This window comes from Bombina bombina, chromosome 6, assembly GCF_027579735.1.
Source record: "Bombina bombina isolate aBomBom1 chromosome 6, aBomBom1.pri, whole genome shotgun sequence".
NCBI classification, from domain to species: Eukaryota; Metazoa; Chordata; class Amphibia; order Anura; family Bombinatoridae; genus Bombina; species Bombina bombina.
Window position 1 is genome coordinate 601,936,916 of NC_069504.1, and position 27,678 is coordinate 601,964,593.

Consider the following 27,678-nt stretch of genomic DNA (forward strand, 5'->3'; position numbering starts at 1 on the left):
ACTCCTTGTTCCCCCCTGATGATTGATATACGCAACGGTCGTCATGTTGTCTGATTGGAACCTTATGAATCTGGCCTTTGCTAGCTGAGGCCAAGCCCTGAGAGCATTGAATATCGCTCTCAGTTCCAGAATGTTTATCGGGAGAAGAGACTCTTCCCGAGACCATAGACCCTGAGCTTTTAGGGATTCCCAGACCGCGCCCCAGCCCACTAGACTGGCGTCGGTCGTGACAATTACCCGCTCTGGTCTGCGGAAGCTCATTCCCTGGGACAGATGGTCCAGGGTCAGCCACCAACGGAGTGAATCTCTGGTCTTCTGATCTACTTGAATCATTGGAGACAAGTCTGTATAGTCCCCATTACACTGTTTGAGCATGCACAGTTGTAATGGTCTTAGATGAATTCGTGCAAAAGGAACTATGTCCATTGCTGCAACCATCAACCCTACTACTTCCATGCACTGCGCTATGGAAGGACGTGGAACAGAATGAAGTACTTGACAAGAGCTTAGAAGTTTTGATTTTCTGACCTCTGTCAGAAATATCCTCATTTCTAAGGAATCTATTATTGTTCCCAAGAAGGGAACTCTTGTCGACGGAGACAGAGAACTTTTTTCTATGTTCACCTTCCATCCGTGTGATCTGAGAAAGGCTAGAACGATGTCTGTATGAGCCTTTGCTTTTGACAGGGACGACGCTTGTATTAGAATGTCGTCCAGGTAAGGTACTACTGCAATGCCCCTCGGTCTTAGAACCGCTAGAAGGGACCCTAGCACCTTTGTGAAAATCCTTGGAGCAGTGGCTAACCCGAATGGGAGGGCCACAAACTGGTAATGCTTGTCCAGAAAAGCGAACCTTAGGAACTGATGATGTTCTTTGTGGATAGGAATATGTAGGTACGCATCCTTTAGATCCACGGTAGTCATAAACTGACTTTCCTGGATAGTGGGTAGAATCGTTCGAATGGTTTCCATCTTGAACGATGGTACCCTGAGAAATTTGATTAGGATCTTCAAATCCAAAATTGGTCTGAAAGTTCCCTCTTTTTTGGGAACTACGAACAGATTGGAATAAAATCCCCTTCCTTGTTCCTTTATTGGAACTGGGTGTATCACTCCCATCTTTAACAGGTCTTCTACACAATGTAAGAATGCCTGTCTCTTTATTTGGTTTGAGGATAAGTGAGACATGTGGAACCTTCCCCTTGGGGGTAGTTCCTTGAATTCCAGGAGATAACCTTGAGAAACTATTTCTAGCGCCCAGGGATCCTGAACATCTCTTGCCCAAGCCTGAGCAAAGGGAGAGAGTCTGCCCCCCACTAGATCCGGTCCCGGATCGGGGGCTACTCCTTCATGCTGTTTTGTTAGCAGCGGCAGGCTTCTTGGCCTGCTTACCCTTGTTCCAGCCTTGCATCGGTTTCCAGGCTGGTTTGGGTTGTGAGGCATTACCCTCTTGCTTAGAGGATGCAGAATTAGAGGCCGGTCCGTTCCTGAAATTGCGAAAGGAACGAAAATTAGACTTATTTTTAGCCTTGAAAGACCTATCTTGTGGAAGGGCGTGGCCCTTTCCCCCAGTGATGTCTGAAATAATCTCTTTCAATTCTGGTCCAAATAGAGTTTTACCTTTGAAAGGGATGTTAAAGGGTCATGATACCCATTTTTTTTCTTTCATGATTTAGAAAGAGCATGTCATTTTAAACAACTTTCTAATTTACTTCTATTATCTAATTTGCTTCATTCTCTTGATATCACTTGCTGAAAAGCATATCTAGATATGCTCAGTAGCTGCTGATTGGTTGCTGCACATAAAGGCCTTGTGTGATTGGCTCACACATGTACATTGCTATTTCTTTAACAAAGGATATCTAAAGAATTGAGCAAATTAGATAATAGAAGTAAATTGGAAAGTTGTTTAAAATTACATGCCCTATCTGAATCATGAAAGTTTAATTTTGACTAGACTGTCCCTTTAAGCAATTTTGTCTTGGATGACACATCCGCTGACCAAGACTTTAGCCAAAGCGCTCTGCGCGCCACGATAGCAAACCCTGAATTTTTCGCCGCTAATCTAGCTAATTGCAAAGCGGCATCTAAAATAAAAGAGTTAGCCAATTTAAGTGCGTGAACTCTGTCCATAACCTCCTCATATGGAGTCTCTCTACTGAGCGACTTTTCTAGTTCCTCGAACCAGAACCACGCTGCTGTAGTGACAGGAACAATGCACGAAATTGGTTGTAGAAGGTAACCTTGCTGTACAAAAATCTTTTTAAGCAAACCTTCCAATTTTTTATCCATAGGATCTTTGAAAGCACAACTATCTTCGATAGGAATAGTAGTGCGTTTGTTTAGAGTAGAAACTGCCCCCTCGACCTTAGGGACTGTCTGCCATAAGTCCTTTCTGGGGTCGACCATAGGAAATAATTTCTTAAATATAGGGGGGGGGGAACAAAAGGTATGCCGGGCTTTTCCCACTCCTTATTTACTTGGGTATAGGAAAAGCGTCGGGGTGCACCGGAACCTCTAGGAACTTGTCCATCTTGCATAATTTCTCTGGAATGACCAAGTTGTCACAATCATCCAGAGTAGATAACACCTCCTTAAGCAGTGCGTGGAGATGTTCTAATTTAAATTTAAATGTCACAACATCAGGTTCAGCTTGTTGAGAAATTTTTCCTAAATCTGAAATTTCTCCATCTGACAAAACCTCCCTCATGGCCCCTTCAGATTGGTGTGAGGGTATGACAGAACAATTATCATCAGCGCCCTCCTGCTCTTCAGTGTTTAAAACAGAGCAATCGCGCTTTCTCTGATAAGTAGGCATTTTGGATAAAATATTTGCTATGGAGTTATCCATTACAGCCGTTAATTGTTGCATGGTAATAAGCATTGGCGCACTAGATGTACTAGGGGCCTCCTGCGTGGGCAAAACTGGTGTAGACACAGTAGGAGATGATGTAGTATGTTTACTCCCCTCATCTGAGGAATCATCTTGGGCAATTTCATTATCTGTGGCAGTACTGTCCTTACTTTGTTTGGACGCTATGGCACAATTATCACATACATTTAAATGGGGAGACACATTGGCTTTCATACATATAGAACATAGCTTATCTGAAGGTACAGACATGTTAAACAGGCTTAAACTTGTCAACAAAGCACAAAAAACGTTTTAAAACAAAACCGTTACTGTCTCTTTAAAATTTAAACAGAAAACACTTTATTACTGAATATGTGAAAAAGTATGAAGGAATTGTTCAAAAATTACCAAAATTTCACCACATTAAAGCATTAATAGTATTGCACACCAAATTTCAGAGCTTTAACCCTTAAAATAACGGAACCGGAGCCGTTTATAAATTTAACCCCTATACAGTCCCAGCTATAGTCTTTGCTGAGACCCAACCAAGCCCTGAGGGGAATACGATACCAATTGACGCCTTCTAGAAGCTTTTCCAGCAATTTTTAGATCCTCACACATGCATCTGCATGCCCTGCTCTCAAAAAACAACTGCTCAGTAATGGCGCGAAAATGAGGCTCAGTCTATAACTAGGAAGGCCCCCTGACTGGAAAAGGTGTCTAACATAGTGCCTGCCGTTTAATAAACGTTCCCCAAGTTTATAAATGCAAATTGTCAGCATAAATATGAATAAAAAGCCCAAATAAAGCAATCGATTTAGCCCATAAAAATGTCTACCAGTTTTTTAGCCCATAATAAACCCTTTATTCTGTTTGTTTGACTAAGAAAATGGCTTACCGGTCCCCATGAGGGGAAATGACAGCCTTCCAGCATTACATCGTCTTGTTAGAAATATGGCTAGTCATACCTTAAGCAGAAAAGTCTGCTAACTGCTTCCCCCAACTGAAGTTACTTCATCTCAACAGTCCTATGTGGAAACGGCAATCGATTTTAGTTACTGTCTGCTAAAATCATCTTCCTCTCACAAACAGAAATCTTCATCCTTTTCTGTTTCAGAGTAAATAGTACATACCAGCACTATTTTAAAATAACAAACACTTGATAGAAGAATAAAAACTACATTTAAACACCAAAAAACTCTTAACCATCTCTGTGGAGATGTTGCCTGTGCAACGGCAAAGAGAATGACTGGGGTGGGCGGAGCCTAGGAGGGACTATATGGCCAGCTTTGCTGGGACTCTTTGCCATTTCCTGTTGGGGAAGAGAATATCCCACAAGTAAGGATGACGCCGTGGACCGGACACACCAATGTTGGAGAAATAACCAGTTAACACATCAGCAGTGCTGAGGTCATGCTGTGATCTCATGAGATTTCACTGAAATCTCGTAAGATTTCATAGTAAACTTCTTTAAACTAAATAGGAAAATAACATAACATGACTGTGCTTGCCCATCAGATGCACACTTCCTTGCAAGTCCTGGGACTATCATTTTGATTGGCTGCTTAAAGTCTCTTTACAGTGGGGTGTGAAGACTTAGGAAATTCTGAGAAAAATATCTTCTTTTTCTACATAAGGATGTTCAGATGATTTTTTTCTAGTCCGTTTTTACAGCTATGCTGCATCACTTTCAAGTGCTTCAACATTTGGGTATCATGGCCCTTTAATAGACAACTGTATAGTGTAAATGTAACTTTTATTCATTTTTTGATAAGGGCAGGGTCTCTTGCAGCTCCCAGCTCCCCCATGAAGCACACAGGGGCATGAGTCCCCATTTTGGCAAGAGGGGAACCATTCTTCTGTCACTGGTAGATAATTATCATATCAATGGCAATAAGCTACTTAGGGTTTTTACTATATAGGATGCTAGTGGCTCCAAAGAAGTTAATATTCCCTAAAGAAACCACATGTCACACACACACATATCACCTGTTAAGAGGAAGGAAGAATTATCCTCATTAAATCAAGTCCTAGGTGGAAACAATTTCCAATGGAATCACAGTCACCTGTTTAGAAGGCAACTTTCCAGGCACTTTCTCAAATGGGAACCAAAATAGAAAAACATTCTTCTCATTTGAAATAACTGACCCTTTTTGAAACAAGTTGTCAAATACCCAGATGACAACAATGATAACCTGACAGAAGTATATGGAAACATCATGGGGTGGGGAAACCCTGCCCTTGCCACCTATAATACATAGAGCAACATGAAACCCCCCTTTTTTAAGCGCATTTTATACTTGTTTTTTTAAATTATGTATTTTTACTATGCTAAGCAAGTTTGGACAGGGATAGATGACCACAAACATTGTCAAAAGACGTCTTAAGACTAATTTTTGTTAGTAAAACAGAGTCCTAAGCAGTGTTTTGGAAAAGTGAAATAATAAACATGGTAACATACAAATAGGATTGTTAAACTTAGGAAATAATGACCCATGGTTCCTAGAATTGTACTTTTGGCTCCTAACCTTTTGCATTGTTTTACACATATCTATATAGATGCACTTATGCCTTGCTTTTCCCTTATAAATAAACAAAACAAACAGCAGGCTCCTCAATATTCATCCTGGTTCTTGCATTTCAAATAGATGTATAAACTCCTTGTCTATATGTCAGTTGAGGCACCAATGTAAAGCCACAGATGCTCTCTCAATTTGTGAATTTGTTCCTGAGCACAGAAATATTAATCCCTTTGTCAAATGATGAACAACTTTAAATACCAGCTCAGATTTTCTCATGCTTATCACAAGTGTAAGTAAAGCACTCTCCCAAAGATCTTCATAAGTTGCAAAAAGTGGAATACTAAAAGCATGGGAACCCCTGATATGGGTCAGAAGGATAACAGAAGCCCTATGGCCAAGAAGTTCTGAAAGCTATATCTTCTAGTACATTCCTTTTTCGAGGAAAAAAAGTCAGACTGATAAGCAAGAATATACTACTGAAATTAACCTAACTAATGAATGTTACCTTATTATGTAAAAGAATAATTTACTCCAAAATGTTTGGTCATTCATATAAGAATACCGTCTAAATGGTTTTTGGAATGAAAAAAAAAAAAAAGAAGGCTTTAAAATACAGTAGTATCAGTTATTATCGGTTATTTGTAGAGCGCCAACAGATTGCGTACATCCAATTAATACTCGTTGGCTGAAAGCTACCTATTGGCCGATAGGTACTTCCTGCTAATGCTCACTAAACTTAAACAAGTACCACCTATTAAGCCAATTAGCATTAGTAGGAAGTGATTAACTGACCCTGGTATATATTTTTAATCATATTTTTTTCAGGGGAAAAAAAGTCAACATGTTAACATGGATATCACAGCTTTGAGTACTGAAGAAAACAACCACACACATAAATTATTGTATGGAGAGATAGCTTTAGAAGTAAAAGAAAGTAATGAAGAAAAGTATATTAAAAAACATGCACAAAAGGAGGAACAGGAATAGAGGCACACAGACAAGTTTGCAGATGCATGAGTTCCTTTCAACAAGAAATAGTTTAGAACCAAGCACACAAGTTACCTACTTCTTACATCCTGTAGGAAATCCAAACAGGGGCGGCTTGATCCAGAAATGCTTAAGGACACGGCCAGTGGAGTTTGGCCTTCATAGTTCCTAGTGTTTGTGTCTGCCCCATAATTGTACAACATACGAGCACAGAGGACATCGTCCCGCAAGGCTGAGAGATGGAGGGGGGTCTGCCCATCCTCCAGTCTCCCTAAGTTCGTATCAGCTCCCCTCTGTAGGAACATACGACAATAAGAATGGTTACTTTTAATCACTGCATAGCGCAGCAAGAACCCGTTTTGGATGTCAATATTGGCATTGTGGTCTAAGAGGATCTTGACACAACTGGAACGCTCCCTAATGATGGCGAGCTGCAGAGGGGTTGTACCCTTGTCGCTGAGGGGATCAACTTCCGCCTTAAATTCTAGGAGAAGTCTGACAAAAGAGTCCCTGCCGTAATGGGCAGCCACATGCAGAGGTGTCCAGCCGTCATTGCTTTTGGCATTAATAATGTCGCTCCGGTACTCCGACTCCAGCATTAGACGTGCAATTCGAGCTCGCCCGTGCATGGCAGCATAATGTAGCGCCGTGAATCCACCAATCAAATCCTTCACAGTGGGATCCGCTGAATAAAGAACACAAAACAATGGATTAGTAGGAAAAAGAACACATTCACATATAAAAAAAAAACTGTACAAATCCCTCTCATGCTTTAAAAGGTCATTAAATCAATTCTAAAATTGTCTGCTGAACACATCAAGTGGACCAATAACAAAATACATATATGAGCAGACACCAATTACTATCTAGCTCCCAGGAGTGCCTACCTAGGTACACTCTTAAACAAAAGCAAATTTGATAATATAAGACCGATTTGAAACGTTTTTCGCTCAATGTGAATCATGAAAGTTTAATTTTTACTTTACTGCTCCTTTAAGAACATCTGTTGACGGACGGATTTCCTGTGGTTTGGCATTAAGGGGATGTAAGAATTTTAGGAAATTTTTTCTTTGATTTACCATCTTTCCAAGCAACACAAAATAAATTAAGTGTCTTTTTAGAACATTGTGTTCCTTTTAGTTTTGGGATTTGATTTGGATATGGATTTAGATAAGAAAAAACAGATTTTGACTAATAAAAGAATATGCATAATGTTTACTCAGTGGTAAAATGGTATGTCAGTGATATTGTAGAGACATTTTAAAGACAATTGTTTAAGCTTATAAAACATAAGACTAGAAATTACACAATAGATTGCAATAACGTTATCTTACAAAATATTATGATAGATTTTATACTATTATGCACAACAAATGCCATCACTAAATGATTAAAGTGATGGTAAACTCCCCTTTTTGTTTAAAAAAAAAATCCATAATGTTAATGATATTTTAGATGGAATTTAAGTTCATCAATTGTAATGAAGATGCGCCATAACTTACTTTTTAATATAGATATGAAATGTAAATACCCCATGATCCGCTGCCCACCTCAAAAGTAAATTTTTCAGTGAGCGAACGGTTTCAAATGTTCTCCAATCAGCGCTCTAGCTACAACAAAAGTGCCATATGGGGAGAGCGCTGATTGGAATACAATTCAAACCTTTAGCTCACAGAAAAATGTACTTTTGAAGTGGTTGGTGGAGCACGGGGCATTTGAATTTCATATCTGTATTAAAAACTAAGTTATAGGGCAACTTCATTACAAATTATGAATTAAACTCCTTCCAAAATAGTACATTCCGGATGTGTTTTTAAAAAGGGGAGACTTTACCATCACTTTAACTAGAAGCATAATTCAGTAATTTCCTCTACAACTTTGCTTGACTAGAATTAGTCTATTGCTACAGTGTTTTTAAATGCAATCAGAGGTGTTAAATGCATAAACAAAAATTGTGAATAAATTAGGTTTTGTATAGACATGGTATATAGAGTAAACAAACCTGCAACTATTTAAGCTTATGTGATGTGGTCCTTGAAATTGCATTACTTTACTTAACACATTCTTTAAATGTCTACAAGTACAGTACAATAATATACAGGTACAAATCCCCAAATCCGGAATTCCAAAATCCAAACTTATTCTGAAATCCAAACTTAATATTTTTGAAAAATAAAAAAAACATCAAAAATTACTTTTTTTCCCCCGTCTGTAAGTCAAATTCTTCTCTGCCTGTGTCTTTGGTTTGATTTTTGTGATCTAAAATGCAAATAATAGTCTATATTCATTTTAAACAACAAATTTTACCTTTCTGATTACAGTACTGTACTATCTTTTTGATAGTACTATGTATATAAAAAAAAAAAGTATACTACTACCTTTAGGGTTACATGTATAAGCCATCTTATGACATGTAATTGTTGCCTAAATGACATAATATAGTGTTGCTTACACTTGATGCCATCCCCCCTCTAACCTGTCTTATTTCACAGCTGCAAATATTCCAAAATCGATAACTTTCCTAGTCCCAAGAAGTTTGGATAAAGGGTTTTCAACCTGTAATATGTTAAAACATGTGATGACTGTTAAATTTACAACAGCCATGTTTGTCTGTAGAATTAATCAAAACAAATAGTTTGCTGCCATCAAGTGGTATGAATGTGAGATAGCAGGCATAAACAAACCACAGATAAATAGTAGTTTAAGGTGGTGCAATACAGATTGCTGTTCCCAAAGTGGTTTAAAACAAGTATATAGTTTATAAAATATTTTTTTAAAACTGTGGTTTATTGCCCTCTAATTTATATTCCTCTTGGAAAGAATGAGCGCTATACAGATTGCAATGTAATTAAACAAGCTCCTTTATTGGTACATTCATATAAAAATGGCAAATTAAAACCCAATTTCAACAATGTTAAAAACTGACACCGGGGTCTAATAATTAATACAGTATCTGGGTAAATAATAATAATTTATCTATATGTTTATACAGTTATGTATAAAAGGTTGCTAAAAACAAGTATTCCTATTTATGTGCAGAGAATATTTATATACACATCGGCTCACTTTGTAATGTTATACAGAGTTGCTGAAAAGTAGCTAAAAAGTTGCTAATATTTGTATTGATAGACAAAGTAACTTTCAAGGTATTACTATACACTTCATACTGACTTAATGTTCCATACTTAGTACCGATATGTCTCGTCTCTTATAAATTCCTTGAATTGTATGATCACTGTAAAGATACCTGTATAGTGTATCTGGCTGATTACACTATGTTAATAAGTCCGTGGTGGAAGAAGATTCTTATGCAAGGAAATTGGCTGATTGCTCCTGGCGTTTGAGCTGTGTTACAGTTGCCGTTTCTTCAGTCCTTGTGATCTTAAAAATCAAAGAAGGGTATCCTTTTCGGTCAGTGACCGATATCCTTGAGATGAAAAGGTCGCTTATCCTGCGATATTTCTTTGGCAGTTTAGGACTTGCGGTTCAAAATTCTCTGTGGCTTTTCAACAGAATATTTGATTCTTCTTTCGGTCAGTGACCGATCGCTTGCTATTATTATAGTTGCTCCTCCTAGGAAAGTCTTTGGCGGCTAAGGATTTTTGCGGTCCGACTTTTTTTGGGTAGCCACTAGCGATGTTTGTTAACCTTAAATTGCAGTTTGGTCGTCTGGAATACAGGTTGGTGAAGCACCTTGGTTTTTAGACCATCTAATGATTATTATTTTCTTCAGATAATAAGGTAATTTAAGGTTAACTAACATCGCTAGTGGCTACTCAAAAAAAGTTAGACCGCAAAAATCCTTAGCCGCCAAAGACTTTCCTAGGAGGAGCAACTATAATAACAGCAAGCGATCGGTCACTGCCCGAAAGAAGAATCAAATATTCTGTTGAAAAGCCACAGAGAATTTTGAACTGCAAGTCCAAAACCGCCAAAGAGATATCGCAGGATAAGCGACCTTTTCATCTCAAGGATATCGGTCACTGACCGAAAAGCATACCCTTCTTTGATTTTTAAGATCACAAGGTCTGAAGAAACGGCAACTGTAACACAGCTCAAACACCGGGAGCAATCAGCCAATTTCCTTGCATAAGAATCTTCTTCCACCACGGACTTATTAACATAGTGTAATCAGCCAGATACACTATACAGGTATCTTTACAGTGATCATACAATTCAAGAAATTTATAAGAGACGAGACATATCGGTACTAAATATGGAACATTAAGTCAGTATGAAGTGTATAGTAATACCTTGAAAGTTACTTTGTCTATCAATACAAATATTAGCAACTTTTTAGCTACTTTTCAGCAACTCTGTATAACATTACAAAGTGAGCCGATGTGTTTATAAATATTCTCTGCACATAAATAGGAATACTTGTTTTTAGCAACCTTTTATACATAACTGTATAAACATATAGATAAATTATTATTATTTACCCAGATACTGTATTAATTATTAGACACCGGTGTCAGTTTTTAACATTGTTGAAATTGGTTTTAATTTGCCATTTTTATATGAATGTAAGAATAAAGGAGCTTGTTTAATTACATTGCAATCTGTATAGCGCTCATTCTTTCCAAGAGGAATATAAATTAGAGGGCAATAAACCACAGTTTTAAAAAATATTTGATAAAATATATACTTGTTTTAAACCACTTTGGGAACAGCAATCTGTATTGCACCACCTTAAACTACTATTTACTTGCAAAAACTTTGGGATAACGTTTTCTAAAAGGTGAGCCTGATTCCCTACCGATCAGACAGTCTACTCTAAACCCATTTTTTTCTATAAAAAAACAACAACTTGCCTGGGTCAGGGTGTTGAAAGTAAGAAAAATTATGCTTTTTAAAAAAGAAGGACCATGAAACCGAAAATGCTGCTCTCATAATCCAGTTAAATGGACAGTCAAGTCCAAAATAAACTTTCACATTTCAGAAGATGCTTAGATGCAAGGTAATCAGAGGTAAAAAGTGAATTAATAATATAAGTGTTGGTTGTGTAAAGCTGGGAAATGGGTAATAAAGGGATTATCTATCTTTTTAAACAAAAAAAAATTCTGGTGTTGACTGTCCCTTTAAAAAGGGACATAAAATCCACAATGTTTCTGTCATGATTCACATAGGGCATACAATTTTAAACAATTTTTTAAATTTGCTTCTATTATCAAATGTTCATGATTTCCTTTGTTGAAGTAGCAGCAATGCACTACTGGGAGCTAGCTGACACGTCTGAAGATCCAACAACAAGAGGTATATATATGTGCAGCCACAAATAAGCAGCTAGCTCCCAGTAGAGCATTGCTGCGCCTGAGCTTACCTAGGTATGCTTTTCACAGGATACCAAGAGAAAAAAAGTAAATTTGATAATAGAAGCCAAATTGGAAAGTGTTTTAAAATTGTATGTTCTATCAGAATCATGTCTCTTTACTAAGCATACAACTACAAATTTACTTATGTTAAAAAAAAAAAATTGTGTTTCATGTCTTTAAATTCCCATTGTGAAAGGACCAAGGTGAGGAATTAAAAAAAACAAACAAAAAACATTTTGATTGGTACTTGTCCCAAACTCCTTTAAAAAGTGCTAACACTGTCCATAAGACATCCCTGAGCTATTCAGACTCCTAGTATTTTGTTACCTATCTTTCATTAGCATTAAATCCGATATATTTCAGTAAATTTCTTACACTCATGTTCCTTATCCAAGTGCAACACAGTCAAGGCGACATTCTAATGCAAAACTAAAAGGCTCCAATTTGTTAGAATGGATTACAACCATTAATTATGCATTTAGTTTCTTCAGTGGGAAAAAAATAGCTGGAAACTGGGAAGGCAAATTAATGTAAACATTTAAAGGGACAGTAAACCTTAAAAATAGTGCAGAATTATATAACATTATATTAGCCAAACATAAAACATAATATACCCTATTAATTTTTTTTTTAAAAAACGCTGTTTTACAGACCCGCTCTCTGTACTCTGCTGAGCGGGTCTGTTATATTTACTCAGTGCATCGGGCCAGCTGTATAGTCACAGCCCGGCCCGACCGCGCCATAAGACTAAGTGCAGCTCACTCCTGCTGTCTGACAGAGCAGGAGCGAGCTGCACTGTGTCTTATGGCGCGGTCGGGCCAGGCTGTGACTATACAGCTGGCCCGATGCGCTGAGTAAATATAACAGACCCGCTCAGCAGAGTACAGAGAGCGGGTCTGTAAAACAGCGTTTTTTTAATAGGGTATATTATGTTTGGCTAATATAATGTTATATAATTCTGCGCAGAATTATATAACATTATTTTTAACGTTTACTGACACTTTAATTATAATTCTGTTTAAGTGATAATGGCTTCACCTCTGGGACTTCTGTATGTATACTTACATAGTTCAAATAAGATTGGGATTAACATCTCGCAATAATATTGACTTATATTTATGCTGCAAAAAATTGCCTGTTAAATATGCCTTTAAATTTAAATAAAAACTTCTGTCTGCTAAATATACTTACATAGTTCAAATAAGATTGGGATAAACATCTCACAATAATATTGACTTATATTTATGCTGCAAACAATTGCCTGTTTAAATTTAAATAAAATAGGGATCTAAGTCACACAATATGATCATATTCTGCTAAGCCAGTCACCCAATTTTATTTGAACTATGTAAGTATATTTAGCAGATAGAAGTGTATTTGTTTTTGCAGCTCAAATATAAGCCAATATTATTGCGAGCTGTTGAATCTTATTAGAAGCTATGTAAGTATATTTGACAGACAGAAGCATATACAAATATGCCATGAAAGAGTGGACTTAAGTGGTTGGATGTGCACTGATACTTTTTGTTGTCTTGTAACATGCTGAAATGTTATGCTTTCTGCACTATAATGTTTTTCTACTTAACTGGGAGTACTGAAGAAATCGTGTAGTGTCTAGCTTTGCAGTAGTGACTTACATTTAATTTTATATCAGTGTGCAGTTTAAAAAGGGATTTATGCAATTTTTCTATGTTTTGGGAAGCAATTTAATAAGTTAATTTTCAAGCACTTTATTTTTCCCAGTTAATTACTTTTAATGTTTAAAATTTTAATAAGCATGTTCAGTTTATACCAGATTAGTGTAAAAATTGTGTTGATTTTTCAAAACTTTAAATGTATAGAATATTGGGCCCTGTTATCGGCCTGAAAGGCGATCAATAATCTGTATCGGCCCTGAAAAAACGATATCGGTCTATCCCTAACTTCTAGTAAGAAGTCTATCATATTTTATGATAGTATTATTCTGATATAGCAAACGTATATTCAAATAACTGTTTAATAACTATTGTTAATAAATTCAATTTCCACTTGGCATTACATTATCCTAATTATACTTTGGGCATATGCAAAAAGTCCCAGAATGATTTTAATTCAGTGTTAATATATGTATTTGGGGTATAAATACCATTAGAAAGTATTCCTATTTTGTATGGGCCAAAAATCCAAATGCAAAAAGTACATGCACTTAATTCATTACAACTCCCATATTGTTAGGAACAGAACTTTACTTTTCTTTTTGATGGGGTAAACAAACAAAACTGTCAAGATAATTTTAACCCATTAAGGACTACAGCAATTTTCCATTTTGTGACCGTTTGGGACCAGGGCTATTTTTAAATTTCTGCGGTGTTTGTATTTAGCTGTAATTTTCCTCTTACTCATTTACTGTACCCACACATATTATATACTGTTTTTCCTCGCCATTAAATGAATGGACTTTCTAAAGATACCATTGTCGTCATATCTTATAATTTACTATAAAAAAAATAAATATATAAAATATATGATGAACAAATGGGAAAAAAACACACACTTTTTCTAACTTTGACCGCCAAAATCTGTTTTGTATTGATCAAGGCCCATTTTTAGTATATTTCATGCCACCATTTCACTGACAAATGCAACCAAATAAAAAAAATTGTTCACTTTTTCACAAACTTTAGGTTTCTCACTGAAAGGGACAGTCAACACCAGAATTTTTGTTGTTTTAAAAGATAGATAATCCCTTAAAGGAACACTGAACCCAAATTTTTTCTTTCATGATTCAGATAGAGCATGAAATTTTAAGCAACTTTCTAATTTACTCCTATTATCAAATTTTCTTTATTCTCTTGGTATCTTTATTTGAAATGCAAGAATCTAAGTTTAGATGCCGGCCCATTTTTGGTGAACAACCTGGGTTGTCCTTGCTGATTGGGCGAAAAAATGAATCCACCAATCAAAAAGTGCTGTCCAGAGTACTTAACCCAAAAAAAGCTTAGATGGCTTTTATTTGAAATAAAGATAGCAAGAGAACGAAGAAAAATTGATAAATAGGAGTAAATGAGAAAGTTGCTTAAAATTGCATGCTCTATCTGAATCACAAAAGAAAAAAAATGGGTTCAGTGTCCCTTTAATTATCAATTTCCCAGTTTTGCATAACCAACAGAGTTATAATTTTACACGTTTTACCTCTGTAATTACCTTGTATCTAAGCCTCAGCAGACTGCTTCCTTATTTCAGTTCTTTTGAAAGACTTGCATTTTAGCCAATCAGAGCTGACTCCATGGTAAATTCACTTGCATGAGCTCAATGCTATCTATATGAAACCCATGAACTAATGCTCTCTAGTAGTGATAAACTATCAAAATGCATTTAGATTAGAGGCGGCCTTCAAGGTCTAAGAAATTAGCATATGAACCTCCTAGGTTTAGCTTTCAACTAAGAATACCAAGAGAACAAAGCAAAATTGGTGATAAAAATATATTGAAAAGTTGTTTAAAATTACATGCCCTATTTGGTTTTTTTGGACTTGACTGTCCCTTGAAAATATTTACAAACAGCTTGTGCAATTATGGCACAAATGTTTGTAAATGCTTCGCTGGGATCCGTTAGTACTGGCAGAAAGTCTGCCAGTACTAAAATAAAAAGTAACTTTAATTTATTTTTTTTATTATTTTTTTTCTTCAATTGATTGTGCAGTGTTAGATCCCCTCTTAGCCCCCAACCTCCCTGACCCCCCCCCCCATACAGCTCTCTAACCATCTCCCTCTACCTATTTGCCGCAATCTTGGGTACTGGCAGCTGTCTGCCAGTACCCAGTTTGCCCCCAAAAAATGTGTGTATGTGTTTTATTTTTATTAAAATAAGATTTTCTGTAGTGTAGCTGCCCCCCTCAATATCCCACCTCCCTCCCAGATGTCCTGAATACTATGCTTCCTAAAAATAAAAATAATAATTGTTGCATACATCGTGATTTGGTGTGTGTGCACGAACATGCGCGCGCGCGCACCCGTCCGTCCCCCCTGGCCGCTTCCGCCGACTGAAGCACACATGTGGGATACTGGAACATTGATGGGCCGCCCACCCGCCTCCCTGCTGCTGCGGTTTATTGGATTAATAGAAAATGTGCAATATGCATCAAAAAGAAATTAGACAGGTGCATACATTCGGGCACCCTTGTCATTTTGTTGATTTGAATACCTGTAACTACCTAGCACTGATTAATTGGAACACACAATTGGTATGGTGAGCCCATTAAGCCTTGAACTTCATAGACGGGTGCATCCAATCATGAGAAAGGGTATTGAAGGTGGCCAATTGCAAGTTGTTCTTCTCTTTGACTCTCCTCTGAAGAGTGGCAACATAGGGGCCTCAAAACAACTCTCAAATGACCTGAAAACAAAGATTGTTCAACATTATGGTTTAGGGGAAGGCTACAAAAAGCTATCGCAGAGATTTAAGTTGTCAGTGTCTACTGTGAGGAACATAGTGAGGAAATGGAAGACCACAGGCACAGTTCTTGTTAAGGCCAGAAGTAAAATATCGGAGAGGCAAAGGATGGTGAGAACGGTCAAAAACAGCCCACAGACCACCTCCAAAGACCTACAACATCATCTTGCTGCAGATGGTGTCACTGTGCATCGTTCAACAATTCAGTGATGCAGAAGAAGCCTTTTCTGCACACACCACAAACAGAGTCGCTTGAGGTATGCAAACACACATGCCAGCCAGCTTAATTTTGGAAGAATGTGCTGTGGACTGATGAAACAAAGATTGAGTTATTTGGTCATAACAAGGGGTGTTATGCATGGCAGCAAAAGAACACAGCGTTCCAAGAAACACTTGCTAGCCACAGTAAAATTTGGTGGATGTTCCATCATGCTGTGGGGCTATGTGGCCAGTGCCGGTACTGAGAATCTTTTTAAAGTTGAGGGTTGCATGGATTCCACTCACTATCAGCAGATACTTGAGAATAATGTTGAGGAATCAGTCACAAAGTTGAAGTTATGCCGGAGCTGGAAATTTCCACAAGACAATGGATCCAAAACACTGCTCAAAATCTACTATTTATGCAGAGGAACAAGTACAATGTTCTGGAATGGCAATCCCAGTCACCAGACCTGAATATCATTGAAAATCTGTGGGGTGATTTGAAGCGGGCTGTCCATGCTCTGCAACCATCAAACCTAACTGAACTGGAACTGTTTTGCAGGGAGGAATGGTCCAAAATACCTTCATCCAGAATCCAGACACTGATTACAGACTATAGGAAGCGTCTAGAGGCTGCTAAAGATTTCTGCTAAAGGAGGCTCTACTAAATATTGATGCAATATTTCTGTTGGGGTGCCCAAATTTATGCACCTGTATGATTTTGTTTTGATGCATATTGCACATTTTCTGTTAATCCAATAAACCTCATTTCGCTACCGAAATATTACTGTGTCCTTCAGTTATTTGATAGATCAAAATGAAATTGCTGATCCAAACACCCAATTATTTATAAATTAAAATCATGGAAATTGTCAGGGGTGCCTAAATTATTGCATACGACTGTAGGTGAATTACATCTTTGAATAGAAACATATTTGCAATATACATGTATTGGCAAAATGGCTTCAAGTAAGTTACCACTTTTTTAGTGTTAACATTTTTTTTCTGCATGTGAAGCATAGCTAGATATTCTCGGTGCACCAGAATTTAAAATACTGGAGCTGCTGAGAGAGCCAGTGGGGCTTGTATCATGTTAGCAATAACCAAATGGTACAGGCACCTTAGGCTCTCTGAGCAAGTGCTGTGTACAAAATGCTGGTGCACGGTGCATACTTAAAAACACGTTTGAAACCGCTACAGCTTTTATTAGAAGCATTTTTGCTAATTCATATATTTAACAAAAATGCTTCTATACAAAAACTGAAAAGCGTGTACGTGGATTCAAATATTGGCTGGAATGATTTAATAGATATAAATTAGTTTAATGTAGTTTAAAGGGACAGTCAAGTTAAAAAAAACTTTCATGATTTAAATAGGGAATGTAATTTTAAACAACTTTCCAATTTACTTTTATCACCAATTTTGCTTTGTTCTCTTGGTATTCTTAGTTGAAAGCTAATTCTAGGAGGTTCATATGCTAATTTCTTAGACATTGAAGACTGCCTCTAATCTGAATGCATCTTCACCACTAGAGGGCATTAGTTCATGTGTTTCATATAGATAACTGAGCTCATGCACATGAAGTTACCCTGGAGTGAGCACTAATTGGCTAAAATGCAATCTGTCAAAATAACTGAAATAAGGGGGCAGTTTGCAGAGGCTTAGATACATGGAAATCACAAAGATAAAAAGTGTATTTCTATAACAGTGTTGGTTATGCAAAACTGGGGAATGGGTAATAAAAATAATTTTCTTTCTTTTTAAAAAAAAAAAAATTCTGGTGTTGACTGTCCCTTTAATGTTCATTAAAGCAGTGGTCGACAAATCTGTTAAAATTTAGGAGCCAGGTATAATTTTATGAGTGAGACAGTGTTATTTGTATATATAGATTATATGGAGAATAACAAAAAGTTAGGAGCCAGGGGGAAAATTCTAGTAGCCAGTGGTGCCCTGGCTCATGGGTTTGTCGAGACCTGCATTAAAGTATATGCTAACCTTGCTACCAGTGTGCATTTTTGCCTACATTGTAGCCGTAGCTACAGGATAGTAGCCGTTACTACTCGATCATATACCTGCCTGGAAGGGGTGCCTCCTGGTAACCGATGCGGCTATACTCGAGCTGGAAGTATTCATTGGGCTTGATCGGCAGATGGCAGTGGAAGAAACAGGTGGATCCTGATTGTCCATTAGCAGCCGACGCCCCCTACACTCCCTCAGTGAGCACGCAGGGTCGGACGGCACCGGGAGTGAAAACAAGCAGCAGAGGTGAGGTTTTTCACATCACATAAGGATACCCGGTAACGACTGGTGATTTGAGATCTGCTATGTGTATGTAATTTCAACCTTATACGATGAAGTAAATCTGTGGATATCAAGTGTACCTGGAGGGGATAAGCATATACCACCCAACTTGAACATTTAAGTTTTATACCTTATCAGCTTTACCTCTACACTCCCTTTCAGTTAACTTCTGTTAACTACTCAAGGCGACCTGGTTTAAATAATAATAGAAGTGCACTATTACATTACTAGCACTACATTTCCAATACATGGGTATAATTTATTAGTGTACCTTCCCCCAACCTCTCTTGTTTAAAGTATATGCTGACATACATAAACACAATATCCAAAATGCACAAACACGCTTAAAATTTAGAGAAGGAAATGCAAAGTTACATTTTAAAAAGCTATGTATACAAGCATGAACGTTTACATAACCTTAAAGGGACATAAAACAAGTTGAGATATAGACAAAATATAATATGTGCATTAATTACTTTACCTGCAAACTTATACTGCAGTGCCTCACCATTAACCATTTATTTTAAGTTTATGAATTGTACAGCTCTAACACCTTCCACACAATTCCTTTTATCGCTGTAACTATATTGATTGTTTTGGTAAAATACACAAATGAGTAGGGATTATCTGCTAGACTAGAGCATGCCTAGAAGCTAGGGTTGCACCGATACCATTTTTTTAAGACCGAGTACAAGTACCGATACTTGTTTTCAAATACTCGCCGATACCAATTACCGATACTTTTTTTTTTTTTAATGTCATGTGACAGTTAACCAAGCACAATACAGACTAATTGTTTAAGATTCCTTCTTTATAATTATGAAGGACTGTAACTTAAGACATTATGAAATAATAAAAGTTTTATTTGTCATAAACTTCACAGAACATGTTTATAAATAAAAATATTACAATAAAATATATTAATAAACACAACAAATATAAAATCACAACCAACCAAAAGTGCAATACAGTAAAAAAATAGAAAAATAGTAAAAATAGAACAGTGCACTGTTTAATCATGGGGAACAACACTATGGGCTAAATTACATTTGACTGGTAAGTTTTACCAATGCTATGCTAAAGTCTATGGAGTTGGAAATGTGAACAAAGCATTAATAAAGCTTACCAATCAAATGTAATTTAAATCTAGTCCTATAATTGCAGGATGAGTGCTCATTGGAATTAACTTAATTTTTGCCATGAGTACTCTTCCTGCAATTATATAAGCTAACCTATGGATGTTCCTCAGAGTATAGTATGTTTTGAACATCATTGTGCAAGATGAGAACTAGCAGTAAAAAAGGCAATTTAGCAATAATTTTTCAAAAGTTAGTGGCAAGTTCTTTTTAAGGAACAGAACAGAAGCCTCTCTGCATGTTCAGCTATAAGTCTGTTTTTGCTATCAGTAAGGAGGTTTGACTCTAAGTTGAACAGTCTTTCACTTTCCACACTACTGCATGGGGCAGAAAGATATTTTTGGACCATTTTAGCCAGAGCTGGAAATCTCAGTTTATTAACTGCCCAGTACTTCAGGGGTTTGTCTGAACGAGGTACAGTGATCTCTCCTACAATAATACAAATAACAGCAATTTGTATTTGCAGAACAGTAGTAAACAATTTTTAGTTTAGTCTCCACTTCAGCTTAAAATGAAATGGGAACATGCAGTTTGAAAAAACGCCACAAGATAGCATATGGGTATGAAGTGGAGGTATCGGTATAAGTATCGGTGCATTTGCATGAGTACAAGTACTCATGCAAATACTTGGTATCGGTATAACCCTACTAGAAGCTGTGAGCTCAGTTGAAATACAATGCTTGCGTCTAAACACTGATAAGAGGGGTGGAGAACAGTGTCCAGACAGCATGGCTATTTTAAGTATTTTTGAAAATTATTTTAAAATACTTCCCAACAATTTTTAAATGCAAACTGTTTTTACTTAAAGTGTTCGTAAACTTTAAAAATAATGTTATATAATTCTGCACATAGTGCAGAATTATATAACATTATATTAGCCAAACATTTCTAAAACATAATATACCCTATTAATTTTTTTAAAAAAACGCTGTTTTACAGACCCGCTCTCTGTACTCTGCTGAGCGGGTCTGTTATATTTACTCAGTGCATCGGGCCAGCTGTATAGTCACAGCTCAGCCCGTCTGCGCCATAGCACTAAGTGCAGCTCGCTCCTACTGTCTGACAGAGCAGGAGTGAGCTGCACTTAGTCTTATGGCGCGGTCGGGCCGGGCTGTGACTATACAGCTGGCCCGATGGGCTGAGTAAATATAACAGACCCGCACAGCAGAGTACAGAAAGCGGGTCTGTACCCTGTAAGGGTATATTATGTTTTAGAAATGTTTGGCTAATATAATGTTATATAATTCTGCAATATGTGCAGAATTATATAACATTATTTTTAAGGTTTACTGTCCCTTTAATTATATTATATATGCACAGATCTCAACCTTTTTTATGGCACTTTAACAAAAATTCATGTACAACAAGTAGAAAAATATTTAGTACCAAAATGAGGGAGGCTTATTATATAAAATATATGTTTGAAGAAACTACAAGCCACATTTAAATAAACCTTTATACTATTGAAATAATCATATAATGATATTTAAAAAAAAAAAAATCCAGGGTATCCTTAAAATTACCACTGGGTATCTTGAATTTGAGGTTATGAATGGAGTTGTCAGTGTGGATGAACTGCATTAAGATTGCAGCCATGCAGGTTAATTTATCATGTGCAAGCTTATATAGCTATTGTATGCTATACATAAGAAACAAACACATTTTTACACTGAGAGATTTCGATGGATGAATGAATTTGGCAGTTTTGGTTATCACAATTTGAGGAGCACTCTCAAAAATGGATGTACTTGCATTCACTCTGGGTCATAATAAAACTTTTAAAAAGTAATGAGCAAGCAACCGACAACAAAATATTTAACATGATCATAACATCTATATCAATGATAATCTGAAGATACATTGTTTTCGGCAGTTATTTTAAATTATTGCCAGTTTGATTTTACTCACATTTATTTTTGATATTTTGTTATTGCTCATTACTGGGTGGTAGCTGGAACAGACTGAGTTAATCAGCCTAGTTGCCTTATATGACTAACAAGCTGATTAATGTCCAGCACAGAGATTTGGTTTCCAACCTTTTTATGTTAAAATGGGAAATGTTCATCTTTAACCCTTTAAGGACGCAGCTTTCAGTTTGCTCAATTGTTTTATGACGGAAAAATTCCGTCATATGTCCTTAAGAGGTTAAAAAAAAACAAAAAAAACAACAACAACAAAAAATTTAAAGTGAAGGTCAATTTTGACGAATTAGTGCCCGGTTTTTAATAATCCTATTAAAAACAAAGGCACTTTAATTCATCAAAATTGAAATGTCAAAACCCCTCTTCACGGGTACAAAATGACGAATCCAGCTTCATCCAATCACAGCGTTCCCTCAGGCCATGATCCCCCCAGGGGGGGGGGAACGCCGTGATTGGAGGAAGCAGGATTAGTCATTCCTGACGTAAGCAGAGGCTTCCGACGGCCAGGGGAATCGATGGAGCAGGATTAAAGTAAAATTGACCTTCACTTTAAGCATTAAAACGCCTTGTTCATGCAGGTTTTAAGCACAAACAACTATTTACTTAAGTTTTATTATTGACATGAAAACCTTTTTTATTTTATAATTCAGAGAAAGCATGTCATTTAAAAAAACAAACAAAAAAACAACTTTCCATTTTACTTCAACTATCTAAATTTGTTTTGTTCTCTGGGTAGCCCTTGTTGACAACCATACCTAGGTAGGCTACATGAGCAGCAATGCACTACTGGGAGCTAGCTGCGGATTGGTGGCTGCACATATGATACTTGTCATTGATTTACCAGATGTGTTCAGCTAGCTCCCAGTACTGCATTACTGTTCCTTCAACAAAGGATACCAAACTTGATAAGCGGTACATCTTAAAGTTGTTTAAAAAAATTGTACGCTCTATCTGAATCATAAAAGAAAAAAAATGTTGGTTTCATGTTTCTTTAAAGATACATTTAATTGTTCTGAGGCATCAGGACCTACTTAACTATAAGATGCCATTATAAACTAGAAAGAGATGTCCGAGCACCTTGATGATGTAAAATATCTCCGGTTCTTGTATCGCACAGGGCAGTTAATATTTACATTTTTTATTTTAGTAGTCACGTAGAGCTCACGTTCAAACATGTTAAAGTTACAAAGATTTGCAGCTCATTTGTTTGCCTGGTCTGAGGACAAATGTGCTGTGAACACAATTTACATAGAGCATTTGCTTGTGAAAAACAATCTATGATGGACTGTCTACTTGTCTTTATGTGATATTAGGATTGTTCATAACAAGGATGTTTACATTTAGTTTAGTCACATATTGTATATAAATGACAAAAAACAAAAACACAGAAAAAACTCCTGTAGCGCAAGTGTTCCGTTGTGTGGTTCATTTACAATTATTGGCTCAAGAACCCTTAAAGGGCTACTAAAATCAAACTTTCATGACTCAGATCCATGATTAAATTGTACACAATCTTTTTATATGCGCACAGTCTCAGGCAATCTACTGTTCATATGAAATTCAGAGTAAGTGCTGTTGCATGGTCTATTATGCACTTCTGGTGTATTTAATTGTGTTTTAAACACTGACCTGCAACACATTTTGTAGCAATAAATTGCAGAACAAAGGACATTTCTATTTCTGTTCTAAATCTTTTGGAGAATGAAAAAAGAAAGAAAGGTCAATGCCAGATGCATTTTTATTAGATATAGTGACAGAGCACCCCCTCATATTTTGTTGTTTTTTCCGGCGTTCAAATGAAGAAGCATGGAAATTCTTAATAAAGATGAGATTTTCAAAGGAACATTATATATGCACTGTACATAGTTTATATATAAATCTTAATAAGCAATGTATTGCAAAATATATAAAGGTTTTAAAAACTTCTATAAGTTCAGTTCATTTATCATATCTCTTTTTGCTGTGGCCAGTTAGGGGCAATTAAAATCAGCTCATAGCACGTAGCTGGGTTAAGGTACTGAAGACGCTTGAACGGACCCTGTATTAGAAGATCCTGCCTCATTGGCAGTGTCCATGGTGGGACAGATGACATGTCCACTAGGTCTGCATACCAAGTCCTGCGTGGCCACGCAGGCACTATCAGAATCACTGAAGCCTTCTCCTGCTTGATTCTGGCGACCAGACGCGGGAGGAGAGGAAACGGTGGAAAAACAAAGATTGAAGGACCAAGGCACTGCTAGAGCATCTATCAATACCGCCTTGGGGTCCCGGGACCTGGACCCGTAGAGAGGAAGTTTGGCGTTCTGATGGGACGCCATCAGATCCAATTCTGGAGTGCCCCATAGCTGAGTCAGCTGGGCAAATACCTCCGGGTGGAGTTCCCACTCCCCCGGTTGAAAAGTCTGACGACTTAGAAAATCCGCCTCCCAGTGGTCTATTCCTGGGATGTGAATTGCTGAGAGATGGCAGGAGTGATCCTCCGCCCACCTGATTATTTTGGTTACTTCCGTCATCGCTAGGGAACTCTTTGTTCCCCCCTGATGATTGACGTAAGCTACAGTTGTGATGTTGTCCGACTGAAATCTGATGAATTTGGCCGCAGCTAGTTGAGGCCATGCCTGAAGAGCGTTGAATATCGCCCTCAGTTCCAGAATGTTTATCGGGAGAAGCGTTTCTTCCCGAGACCATAAGCCCTGAGCTTTTAGGGAGTCCCAGACCGCACCCCAGCCTAACAGACTGGCGTCGGTCGTTACAATGACCCACTCTGGCCTGCGGAAACATATTCCCTGAGACAGGTGGTCCTGAGACAACCACCAGAGAAGAGAACCTCTGGTCTCCTGGTCCAACTGAATTTGAGGAGACAAATCTGCATAATCCCCATTCCACTGTTTGAGCATGCATAGTTGCAGTGGTCTGAGGTGTATACGAGCAAAAGGGACTATGTCCATTGCCGCTACCATTAATCCGATTGCCTCCATGCACGGAGCTACAGATGGCCGAGGAATGGAATGAAGAACTCAGCAAGTAGTTAAAAGTTACAACTTTCTGACCTCCGTCAGAAATATTTTCATTTCTACTGAATCTATTAGTGTTCCTAGAAAGGGAACCCTTGTGAGTGGGGACAGAGAACTCTTTTTGACGTTCACCTTCCACCCGTGAGACCTCAGAAAGGCCAATACAATCTCTGTGTGAGCCTTGGCTCTGTGAAAGGACGGCGCCTGAATTAAGATGTCGTCCAAATAAGGCGCCACTGCTATGCCCCGCGGTCTTAGAACCGCCAGAAGGGACCCTAGCACCTTTGTGAAAATTCTGAGAGCAGTGGCTAAACCGAATGGAAGAGCCACAAACTGGTAATGCTTGTCTAGGAAAGCGAACCTGAGGAACTGATGATGATCTTTGTGGATAGGGATATGCAGGTCTCCATCTTGAATGATGGGACTCTGAGGAATCTGTTTAGAATTTTTAGATCCAGGATTGGTCTGAAAGTTCCTTCTTTTTTGGGAACCACAAACAGGTTTGAGTAAAAACCCAGACCTTGTTCTGCAATTGGAACTGGGTATATCACTCCCATCGTATGTAGATCTTCTACACAGCGTAAGAACGCCTCTTTCTTTGTCTGGTCTGTAGACAGACGAGAAATGTGGAACCTTCCCCTTGGAGGGGAGTCCTTGAATTCTAGAAGATATCCCTGGGAAACAATCACTAATGCCCAGGGATCGTGAACATCTCTTGCCCGGGCCTGAGCAAAGAGAGAGAGTCTGCCCCCTACTAGATCCGGTCCCGGATCGGGGGCTACCCCTTCATGCTGTCTTGGAAGCAGCTGCAGGCTTTTTGGCCTGTTTACCCTTGTTCCAGCTCTGGTAAGGCTTCCAGGTTGCCTTGGGCTGTGAAGCGTTACCCTCTTGCTTTGCAGCTGTAGAGGCTGAAGCCGGACCGCTCCTGAAGTTACGAAAGGAACGAAAATTAGCTTTGTTTCTAGCCTTAAAGGGCTTGTCCTGAGGGAGAGCATGGCCCTTTCCCCCGGTGATTTCTGAAATAATCTCTTTCAATTCTGGCCCGAAAAGTGTCTTTCCCTTGAAAGGGATATTTAATAATTTGGATTTTGACGACACATCGGCCGACCATGACTTGAGCCAAAGCGCTCTGCGCGCCATAATGGCGAAACCTGAATTTTTTGCTGCTAACTTAGCTAATTGCAAGGCGCCGTCTGTGATAAAAGAATTAGCCAGCTTTAGAGCCTTAATTCTATCCATAATTTCGTCATATGAGGTCTCCGTCTGGAGTGACTCCTCCAGCGCCTCAAACCAGAAAGCTGCTGCAGTAATTACAGGAATAATGCAGGCAATAGGTTGGAGAAGGAAACCTTGTTGAACAAAAATTTTCTTAAGTAAACCTTCTAATTTTTTATCCATAGGATCTTTAAAAGCACAACTGTCTTCAATTGGTATGGTTGTGCGCTTAGCAAGTGAAGAAACAGCCCCCTCTACCTTAGGGACCGTCTGCCACGAGTCCCGCCTGGGGTCAGTTATGGGGAACATTTTCTTAAAAATAGGGGGGGGGAACAAAAGGGACACCTGGTCTATCCCACTCCCTAGTAACAATATCAGCAAACCCTTTTAGGGATCGAAAATGCATCAGTGTATACAGGGACCTCTAGGTACTTGTCCATTTTACACAATTTCTCTGGGACCACCATAGGGTCACAATCATCCAAAGTGGCTAATACCTCCCTGAGCAATACGCAGAGGTGTTCCAGTTTAAATTTAAACACTAATGAATCTGACTCTGCCTGATGAGAAACCTTACCTGAGTCGGAAATTTCTCCCTCAGACATCAAATCCCTCACCCCCACTTCGGAGTGTTGTGAGGGTACATCAGATAAGGCTACCAAAGCTTCAGACTGCTCATAATCTGTTCTTAAAACAAAGCTATCGCGCTTTGCAGGAAAAACTGGCAGTTTGGATAGAAAGGCCGCAAGGGAATTATCCATGACTGTCGCTAGTTGTTGCAATGTAATAGGGGCAGACGCACTAGAGGTACTAGGCATCGCTTGAGCGGGCGTAACTGGTTGTGACATGGGGAGAGGTAGGCGGACTATCCTCATTACCTTCAGTCTGAGAATCATCTAGGGCCACACTTTTAAGTGCAACAATATGATCTTTAAAGTGTATAGACATATTAGTGCAATTGGGACACATTCTGAGAGGGGGTTCCACCATGGCTTCTAAACACATTGAACAAGGATTTTCCATAGTGTCAGACATGTTTAACAGACTAGTAGCATACACAAGCAGGTTTGGAAAACACTTTAATCAAATAAAAAACACAATTTGAAAAAATGTTACTGTGTCTTTAAGAAATAAAAAGCGCACACAATTTTACAAAACAGTGAAAAATGCACCAATCCTTTTGAAATTTTCACAGTCTAAGGCTTTAATATGATTGCACAGCAAGTTTCAGAACGATTAACCCCTTAATGCCCAAACCGGAGCAGCCTAAAGCCAACAACCGGTTAATTAACTACAGCACCATGCCACAGCTTACTGCTGTGGCCCTACCTGTCCTTAGGGATCAGTTTTGGGGAAATAAAGCTTCTTCTAGGCCCTCAATCAGCAGCTGGACCCTCCATGTGAAGCAGCATGAAACAGCCTTTCAATTCTAACTGCGCATCTGAGGCGCAAAATTAGGCCCCTCCCACTCCAGTGTTGTGAGGCCTACAAAAATCACTTCTAAGTGACTAAATTTATGCCATGTGGATAATAACCCCAGTAAAACACTCCAAAGTGCTTAAAAAGGCGTCTCCAACAAGTATTTCTTAAATAAATAATCGATTGCCCTGCATTAGTGTCAATCAGCCTAATTAGCCCTGTTATGCAAGTATTCAATTCTATACTAAGTCTCAGAACATAGCTTACCCTCCCCACGTGGGGATCTTGTCAGTCTTCTAGCATTATCTCAGTCTTGTCTAGAAATAAATGACTGAACATACCTCATTGCAGTCAAGCCTGC

The 27,678-nt window shown here is 38.1% G+C and overlaps 1 protein-coding gene across 4 annotated transcripts in view; it reads right to left on the reverse strand.

Annotated features, from left to right (window-relative positions):
* Positions 1-27,678, reverse strand: part of ASB7 (ankyrin repeat and SOCS box containing 7) — a 131,067-nt gene that overhangs the window by 69,828 nt on the left and 33,561 nt on the right. For all 4 annotated transcript variants that reach the window (XM_053717599.1, XM_053717598.1, XM_053717597.1 and 1 more), the window contains one exon: positions 6,443-7,048. In XM_053717599.1, the coding sequence (XP_053573574.1) occupies positions 6,443-7,048 (606 nt within the window). The remainder of the gene's footprint in view (positions 1-6,442; positions 7,049-27,678) is intronic.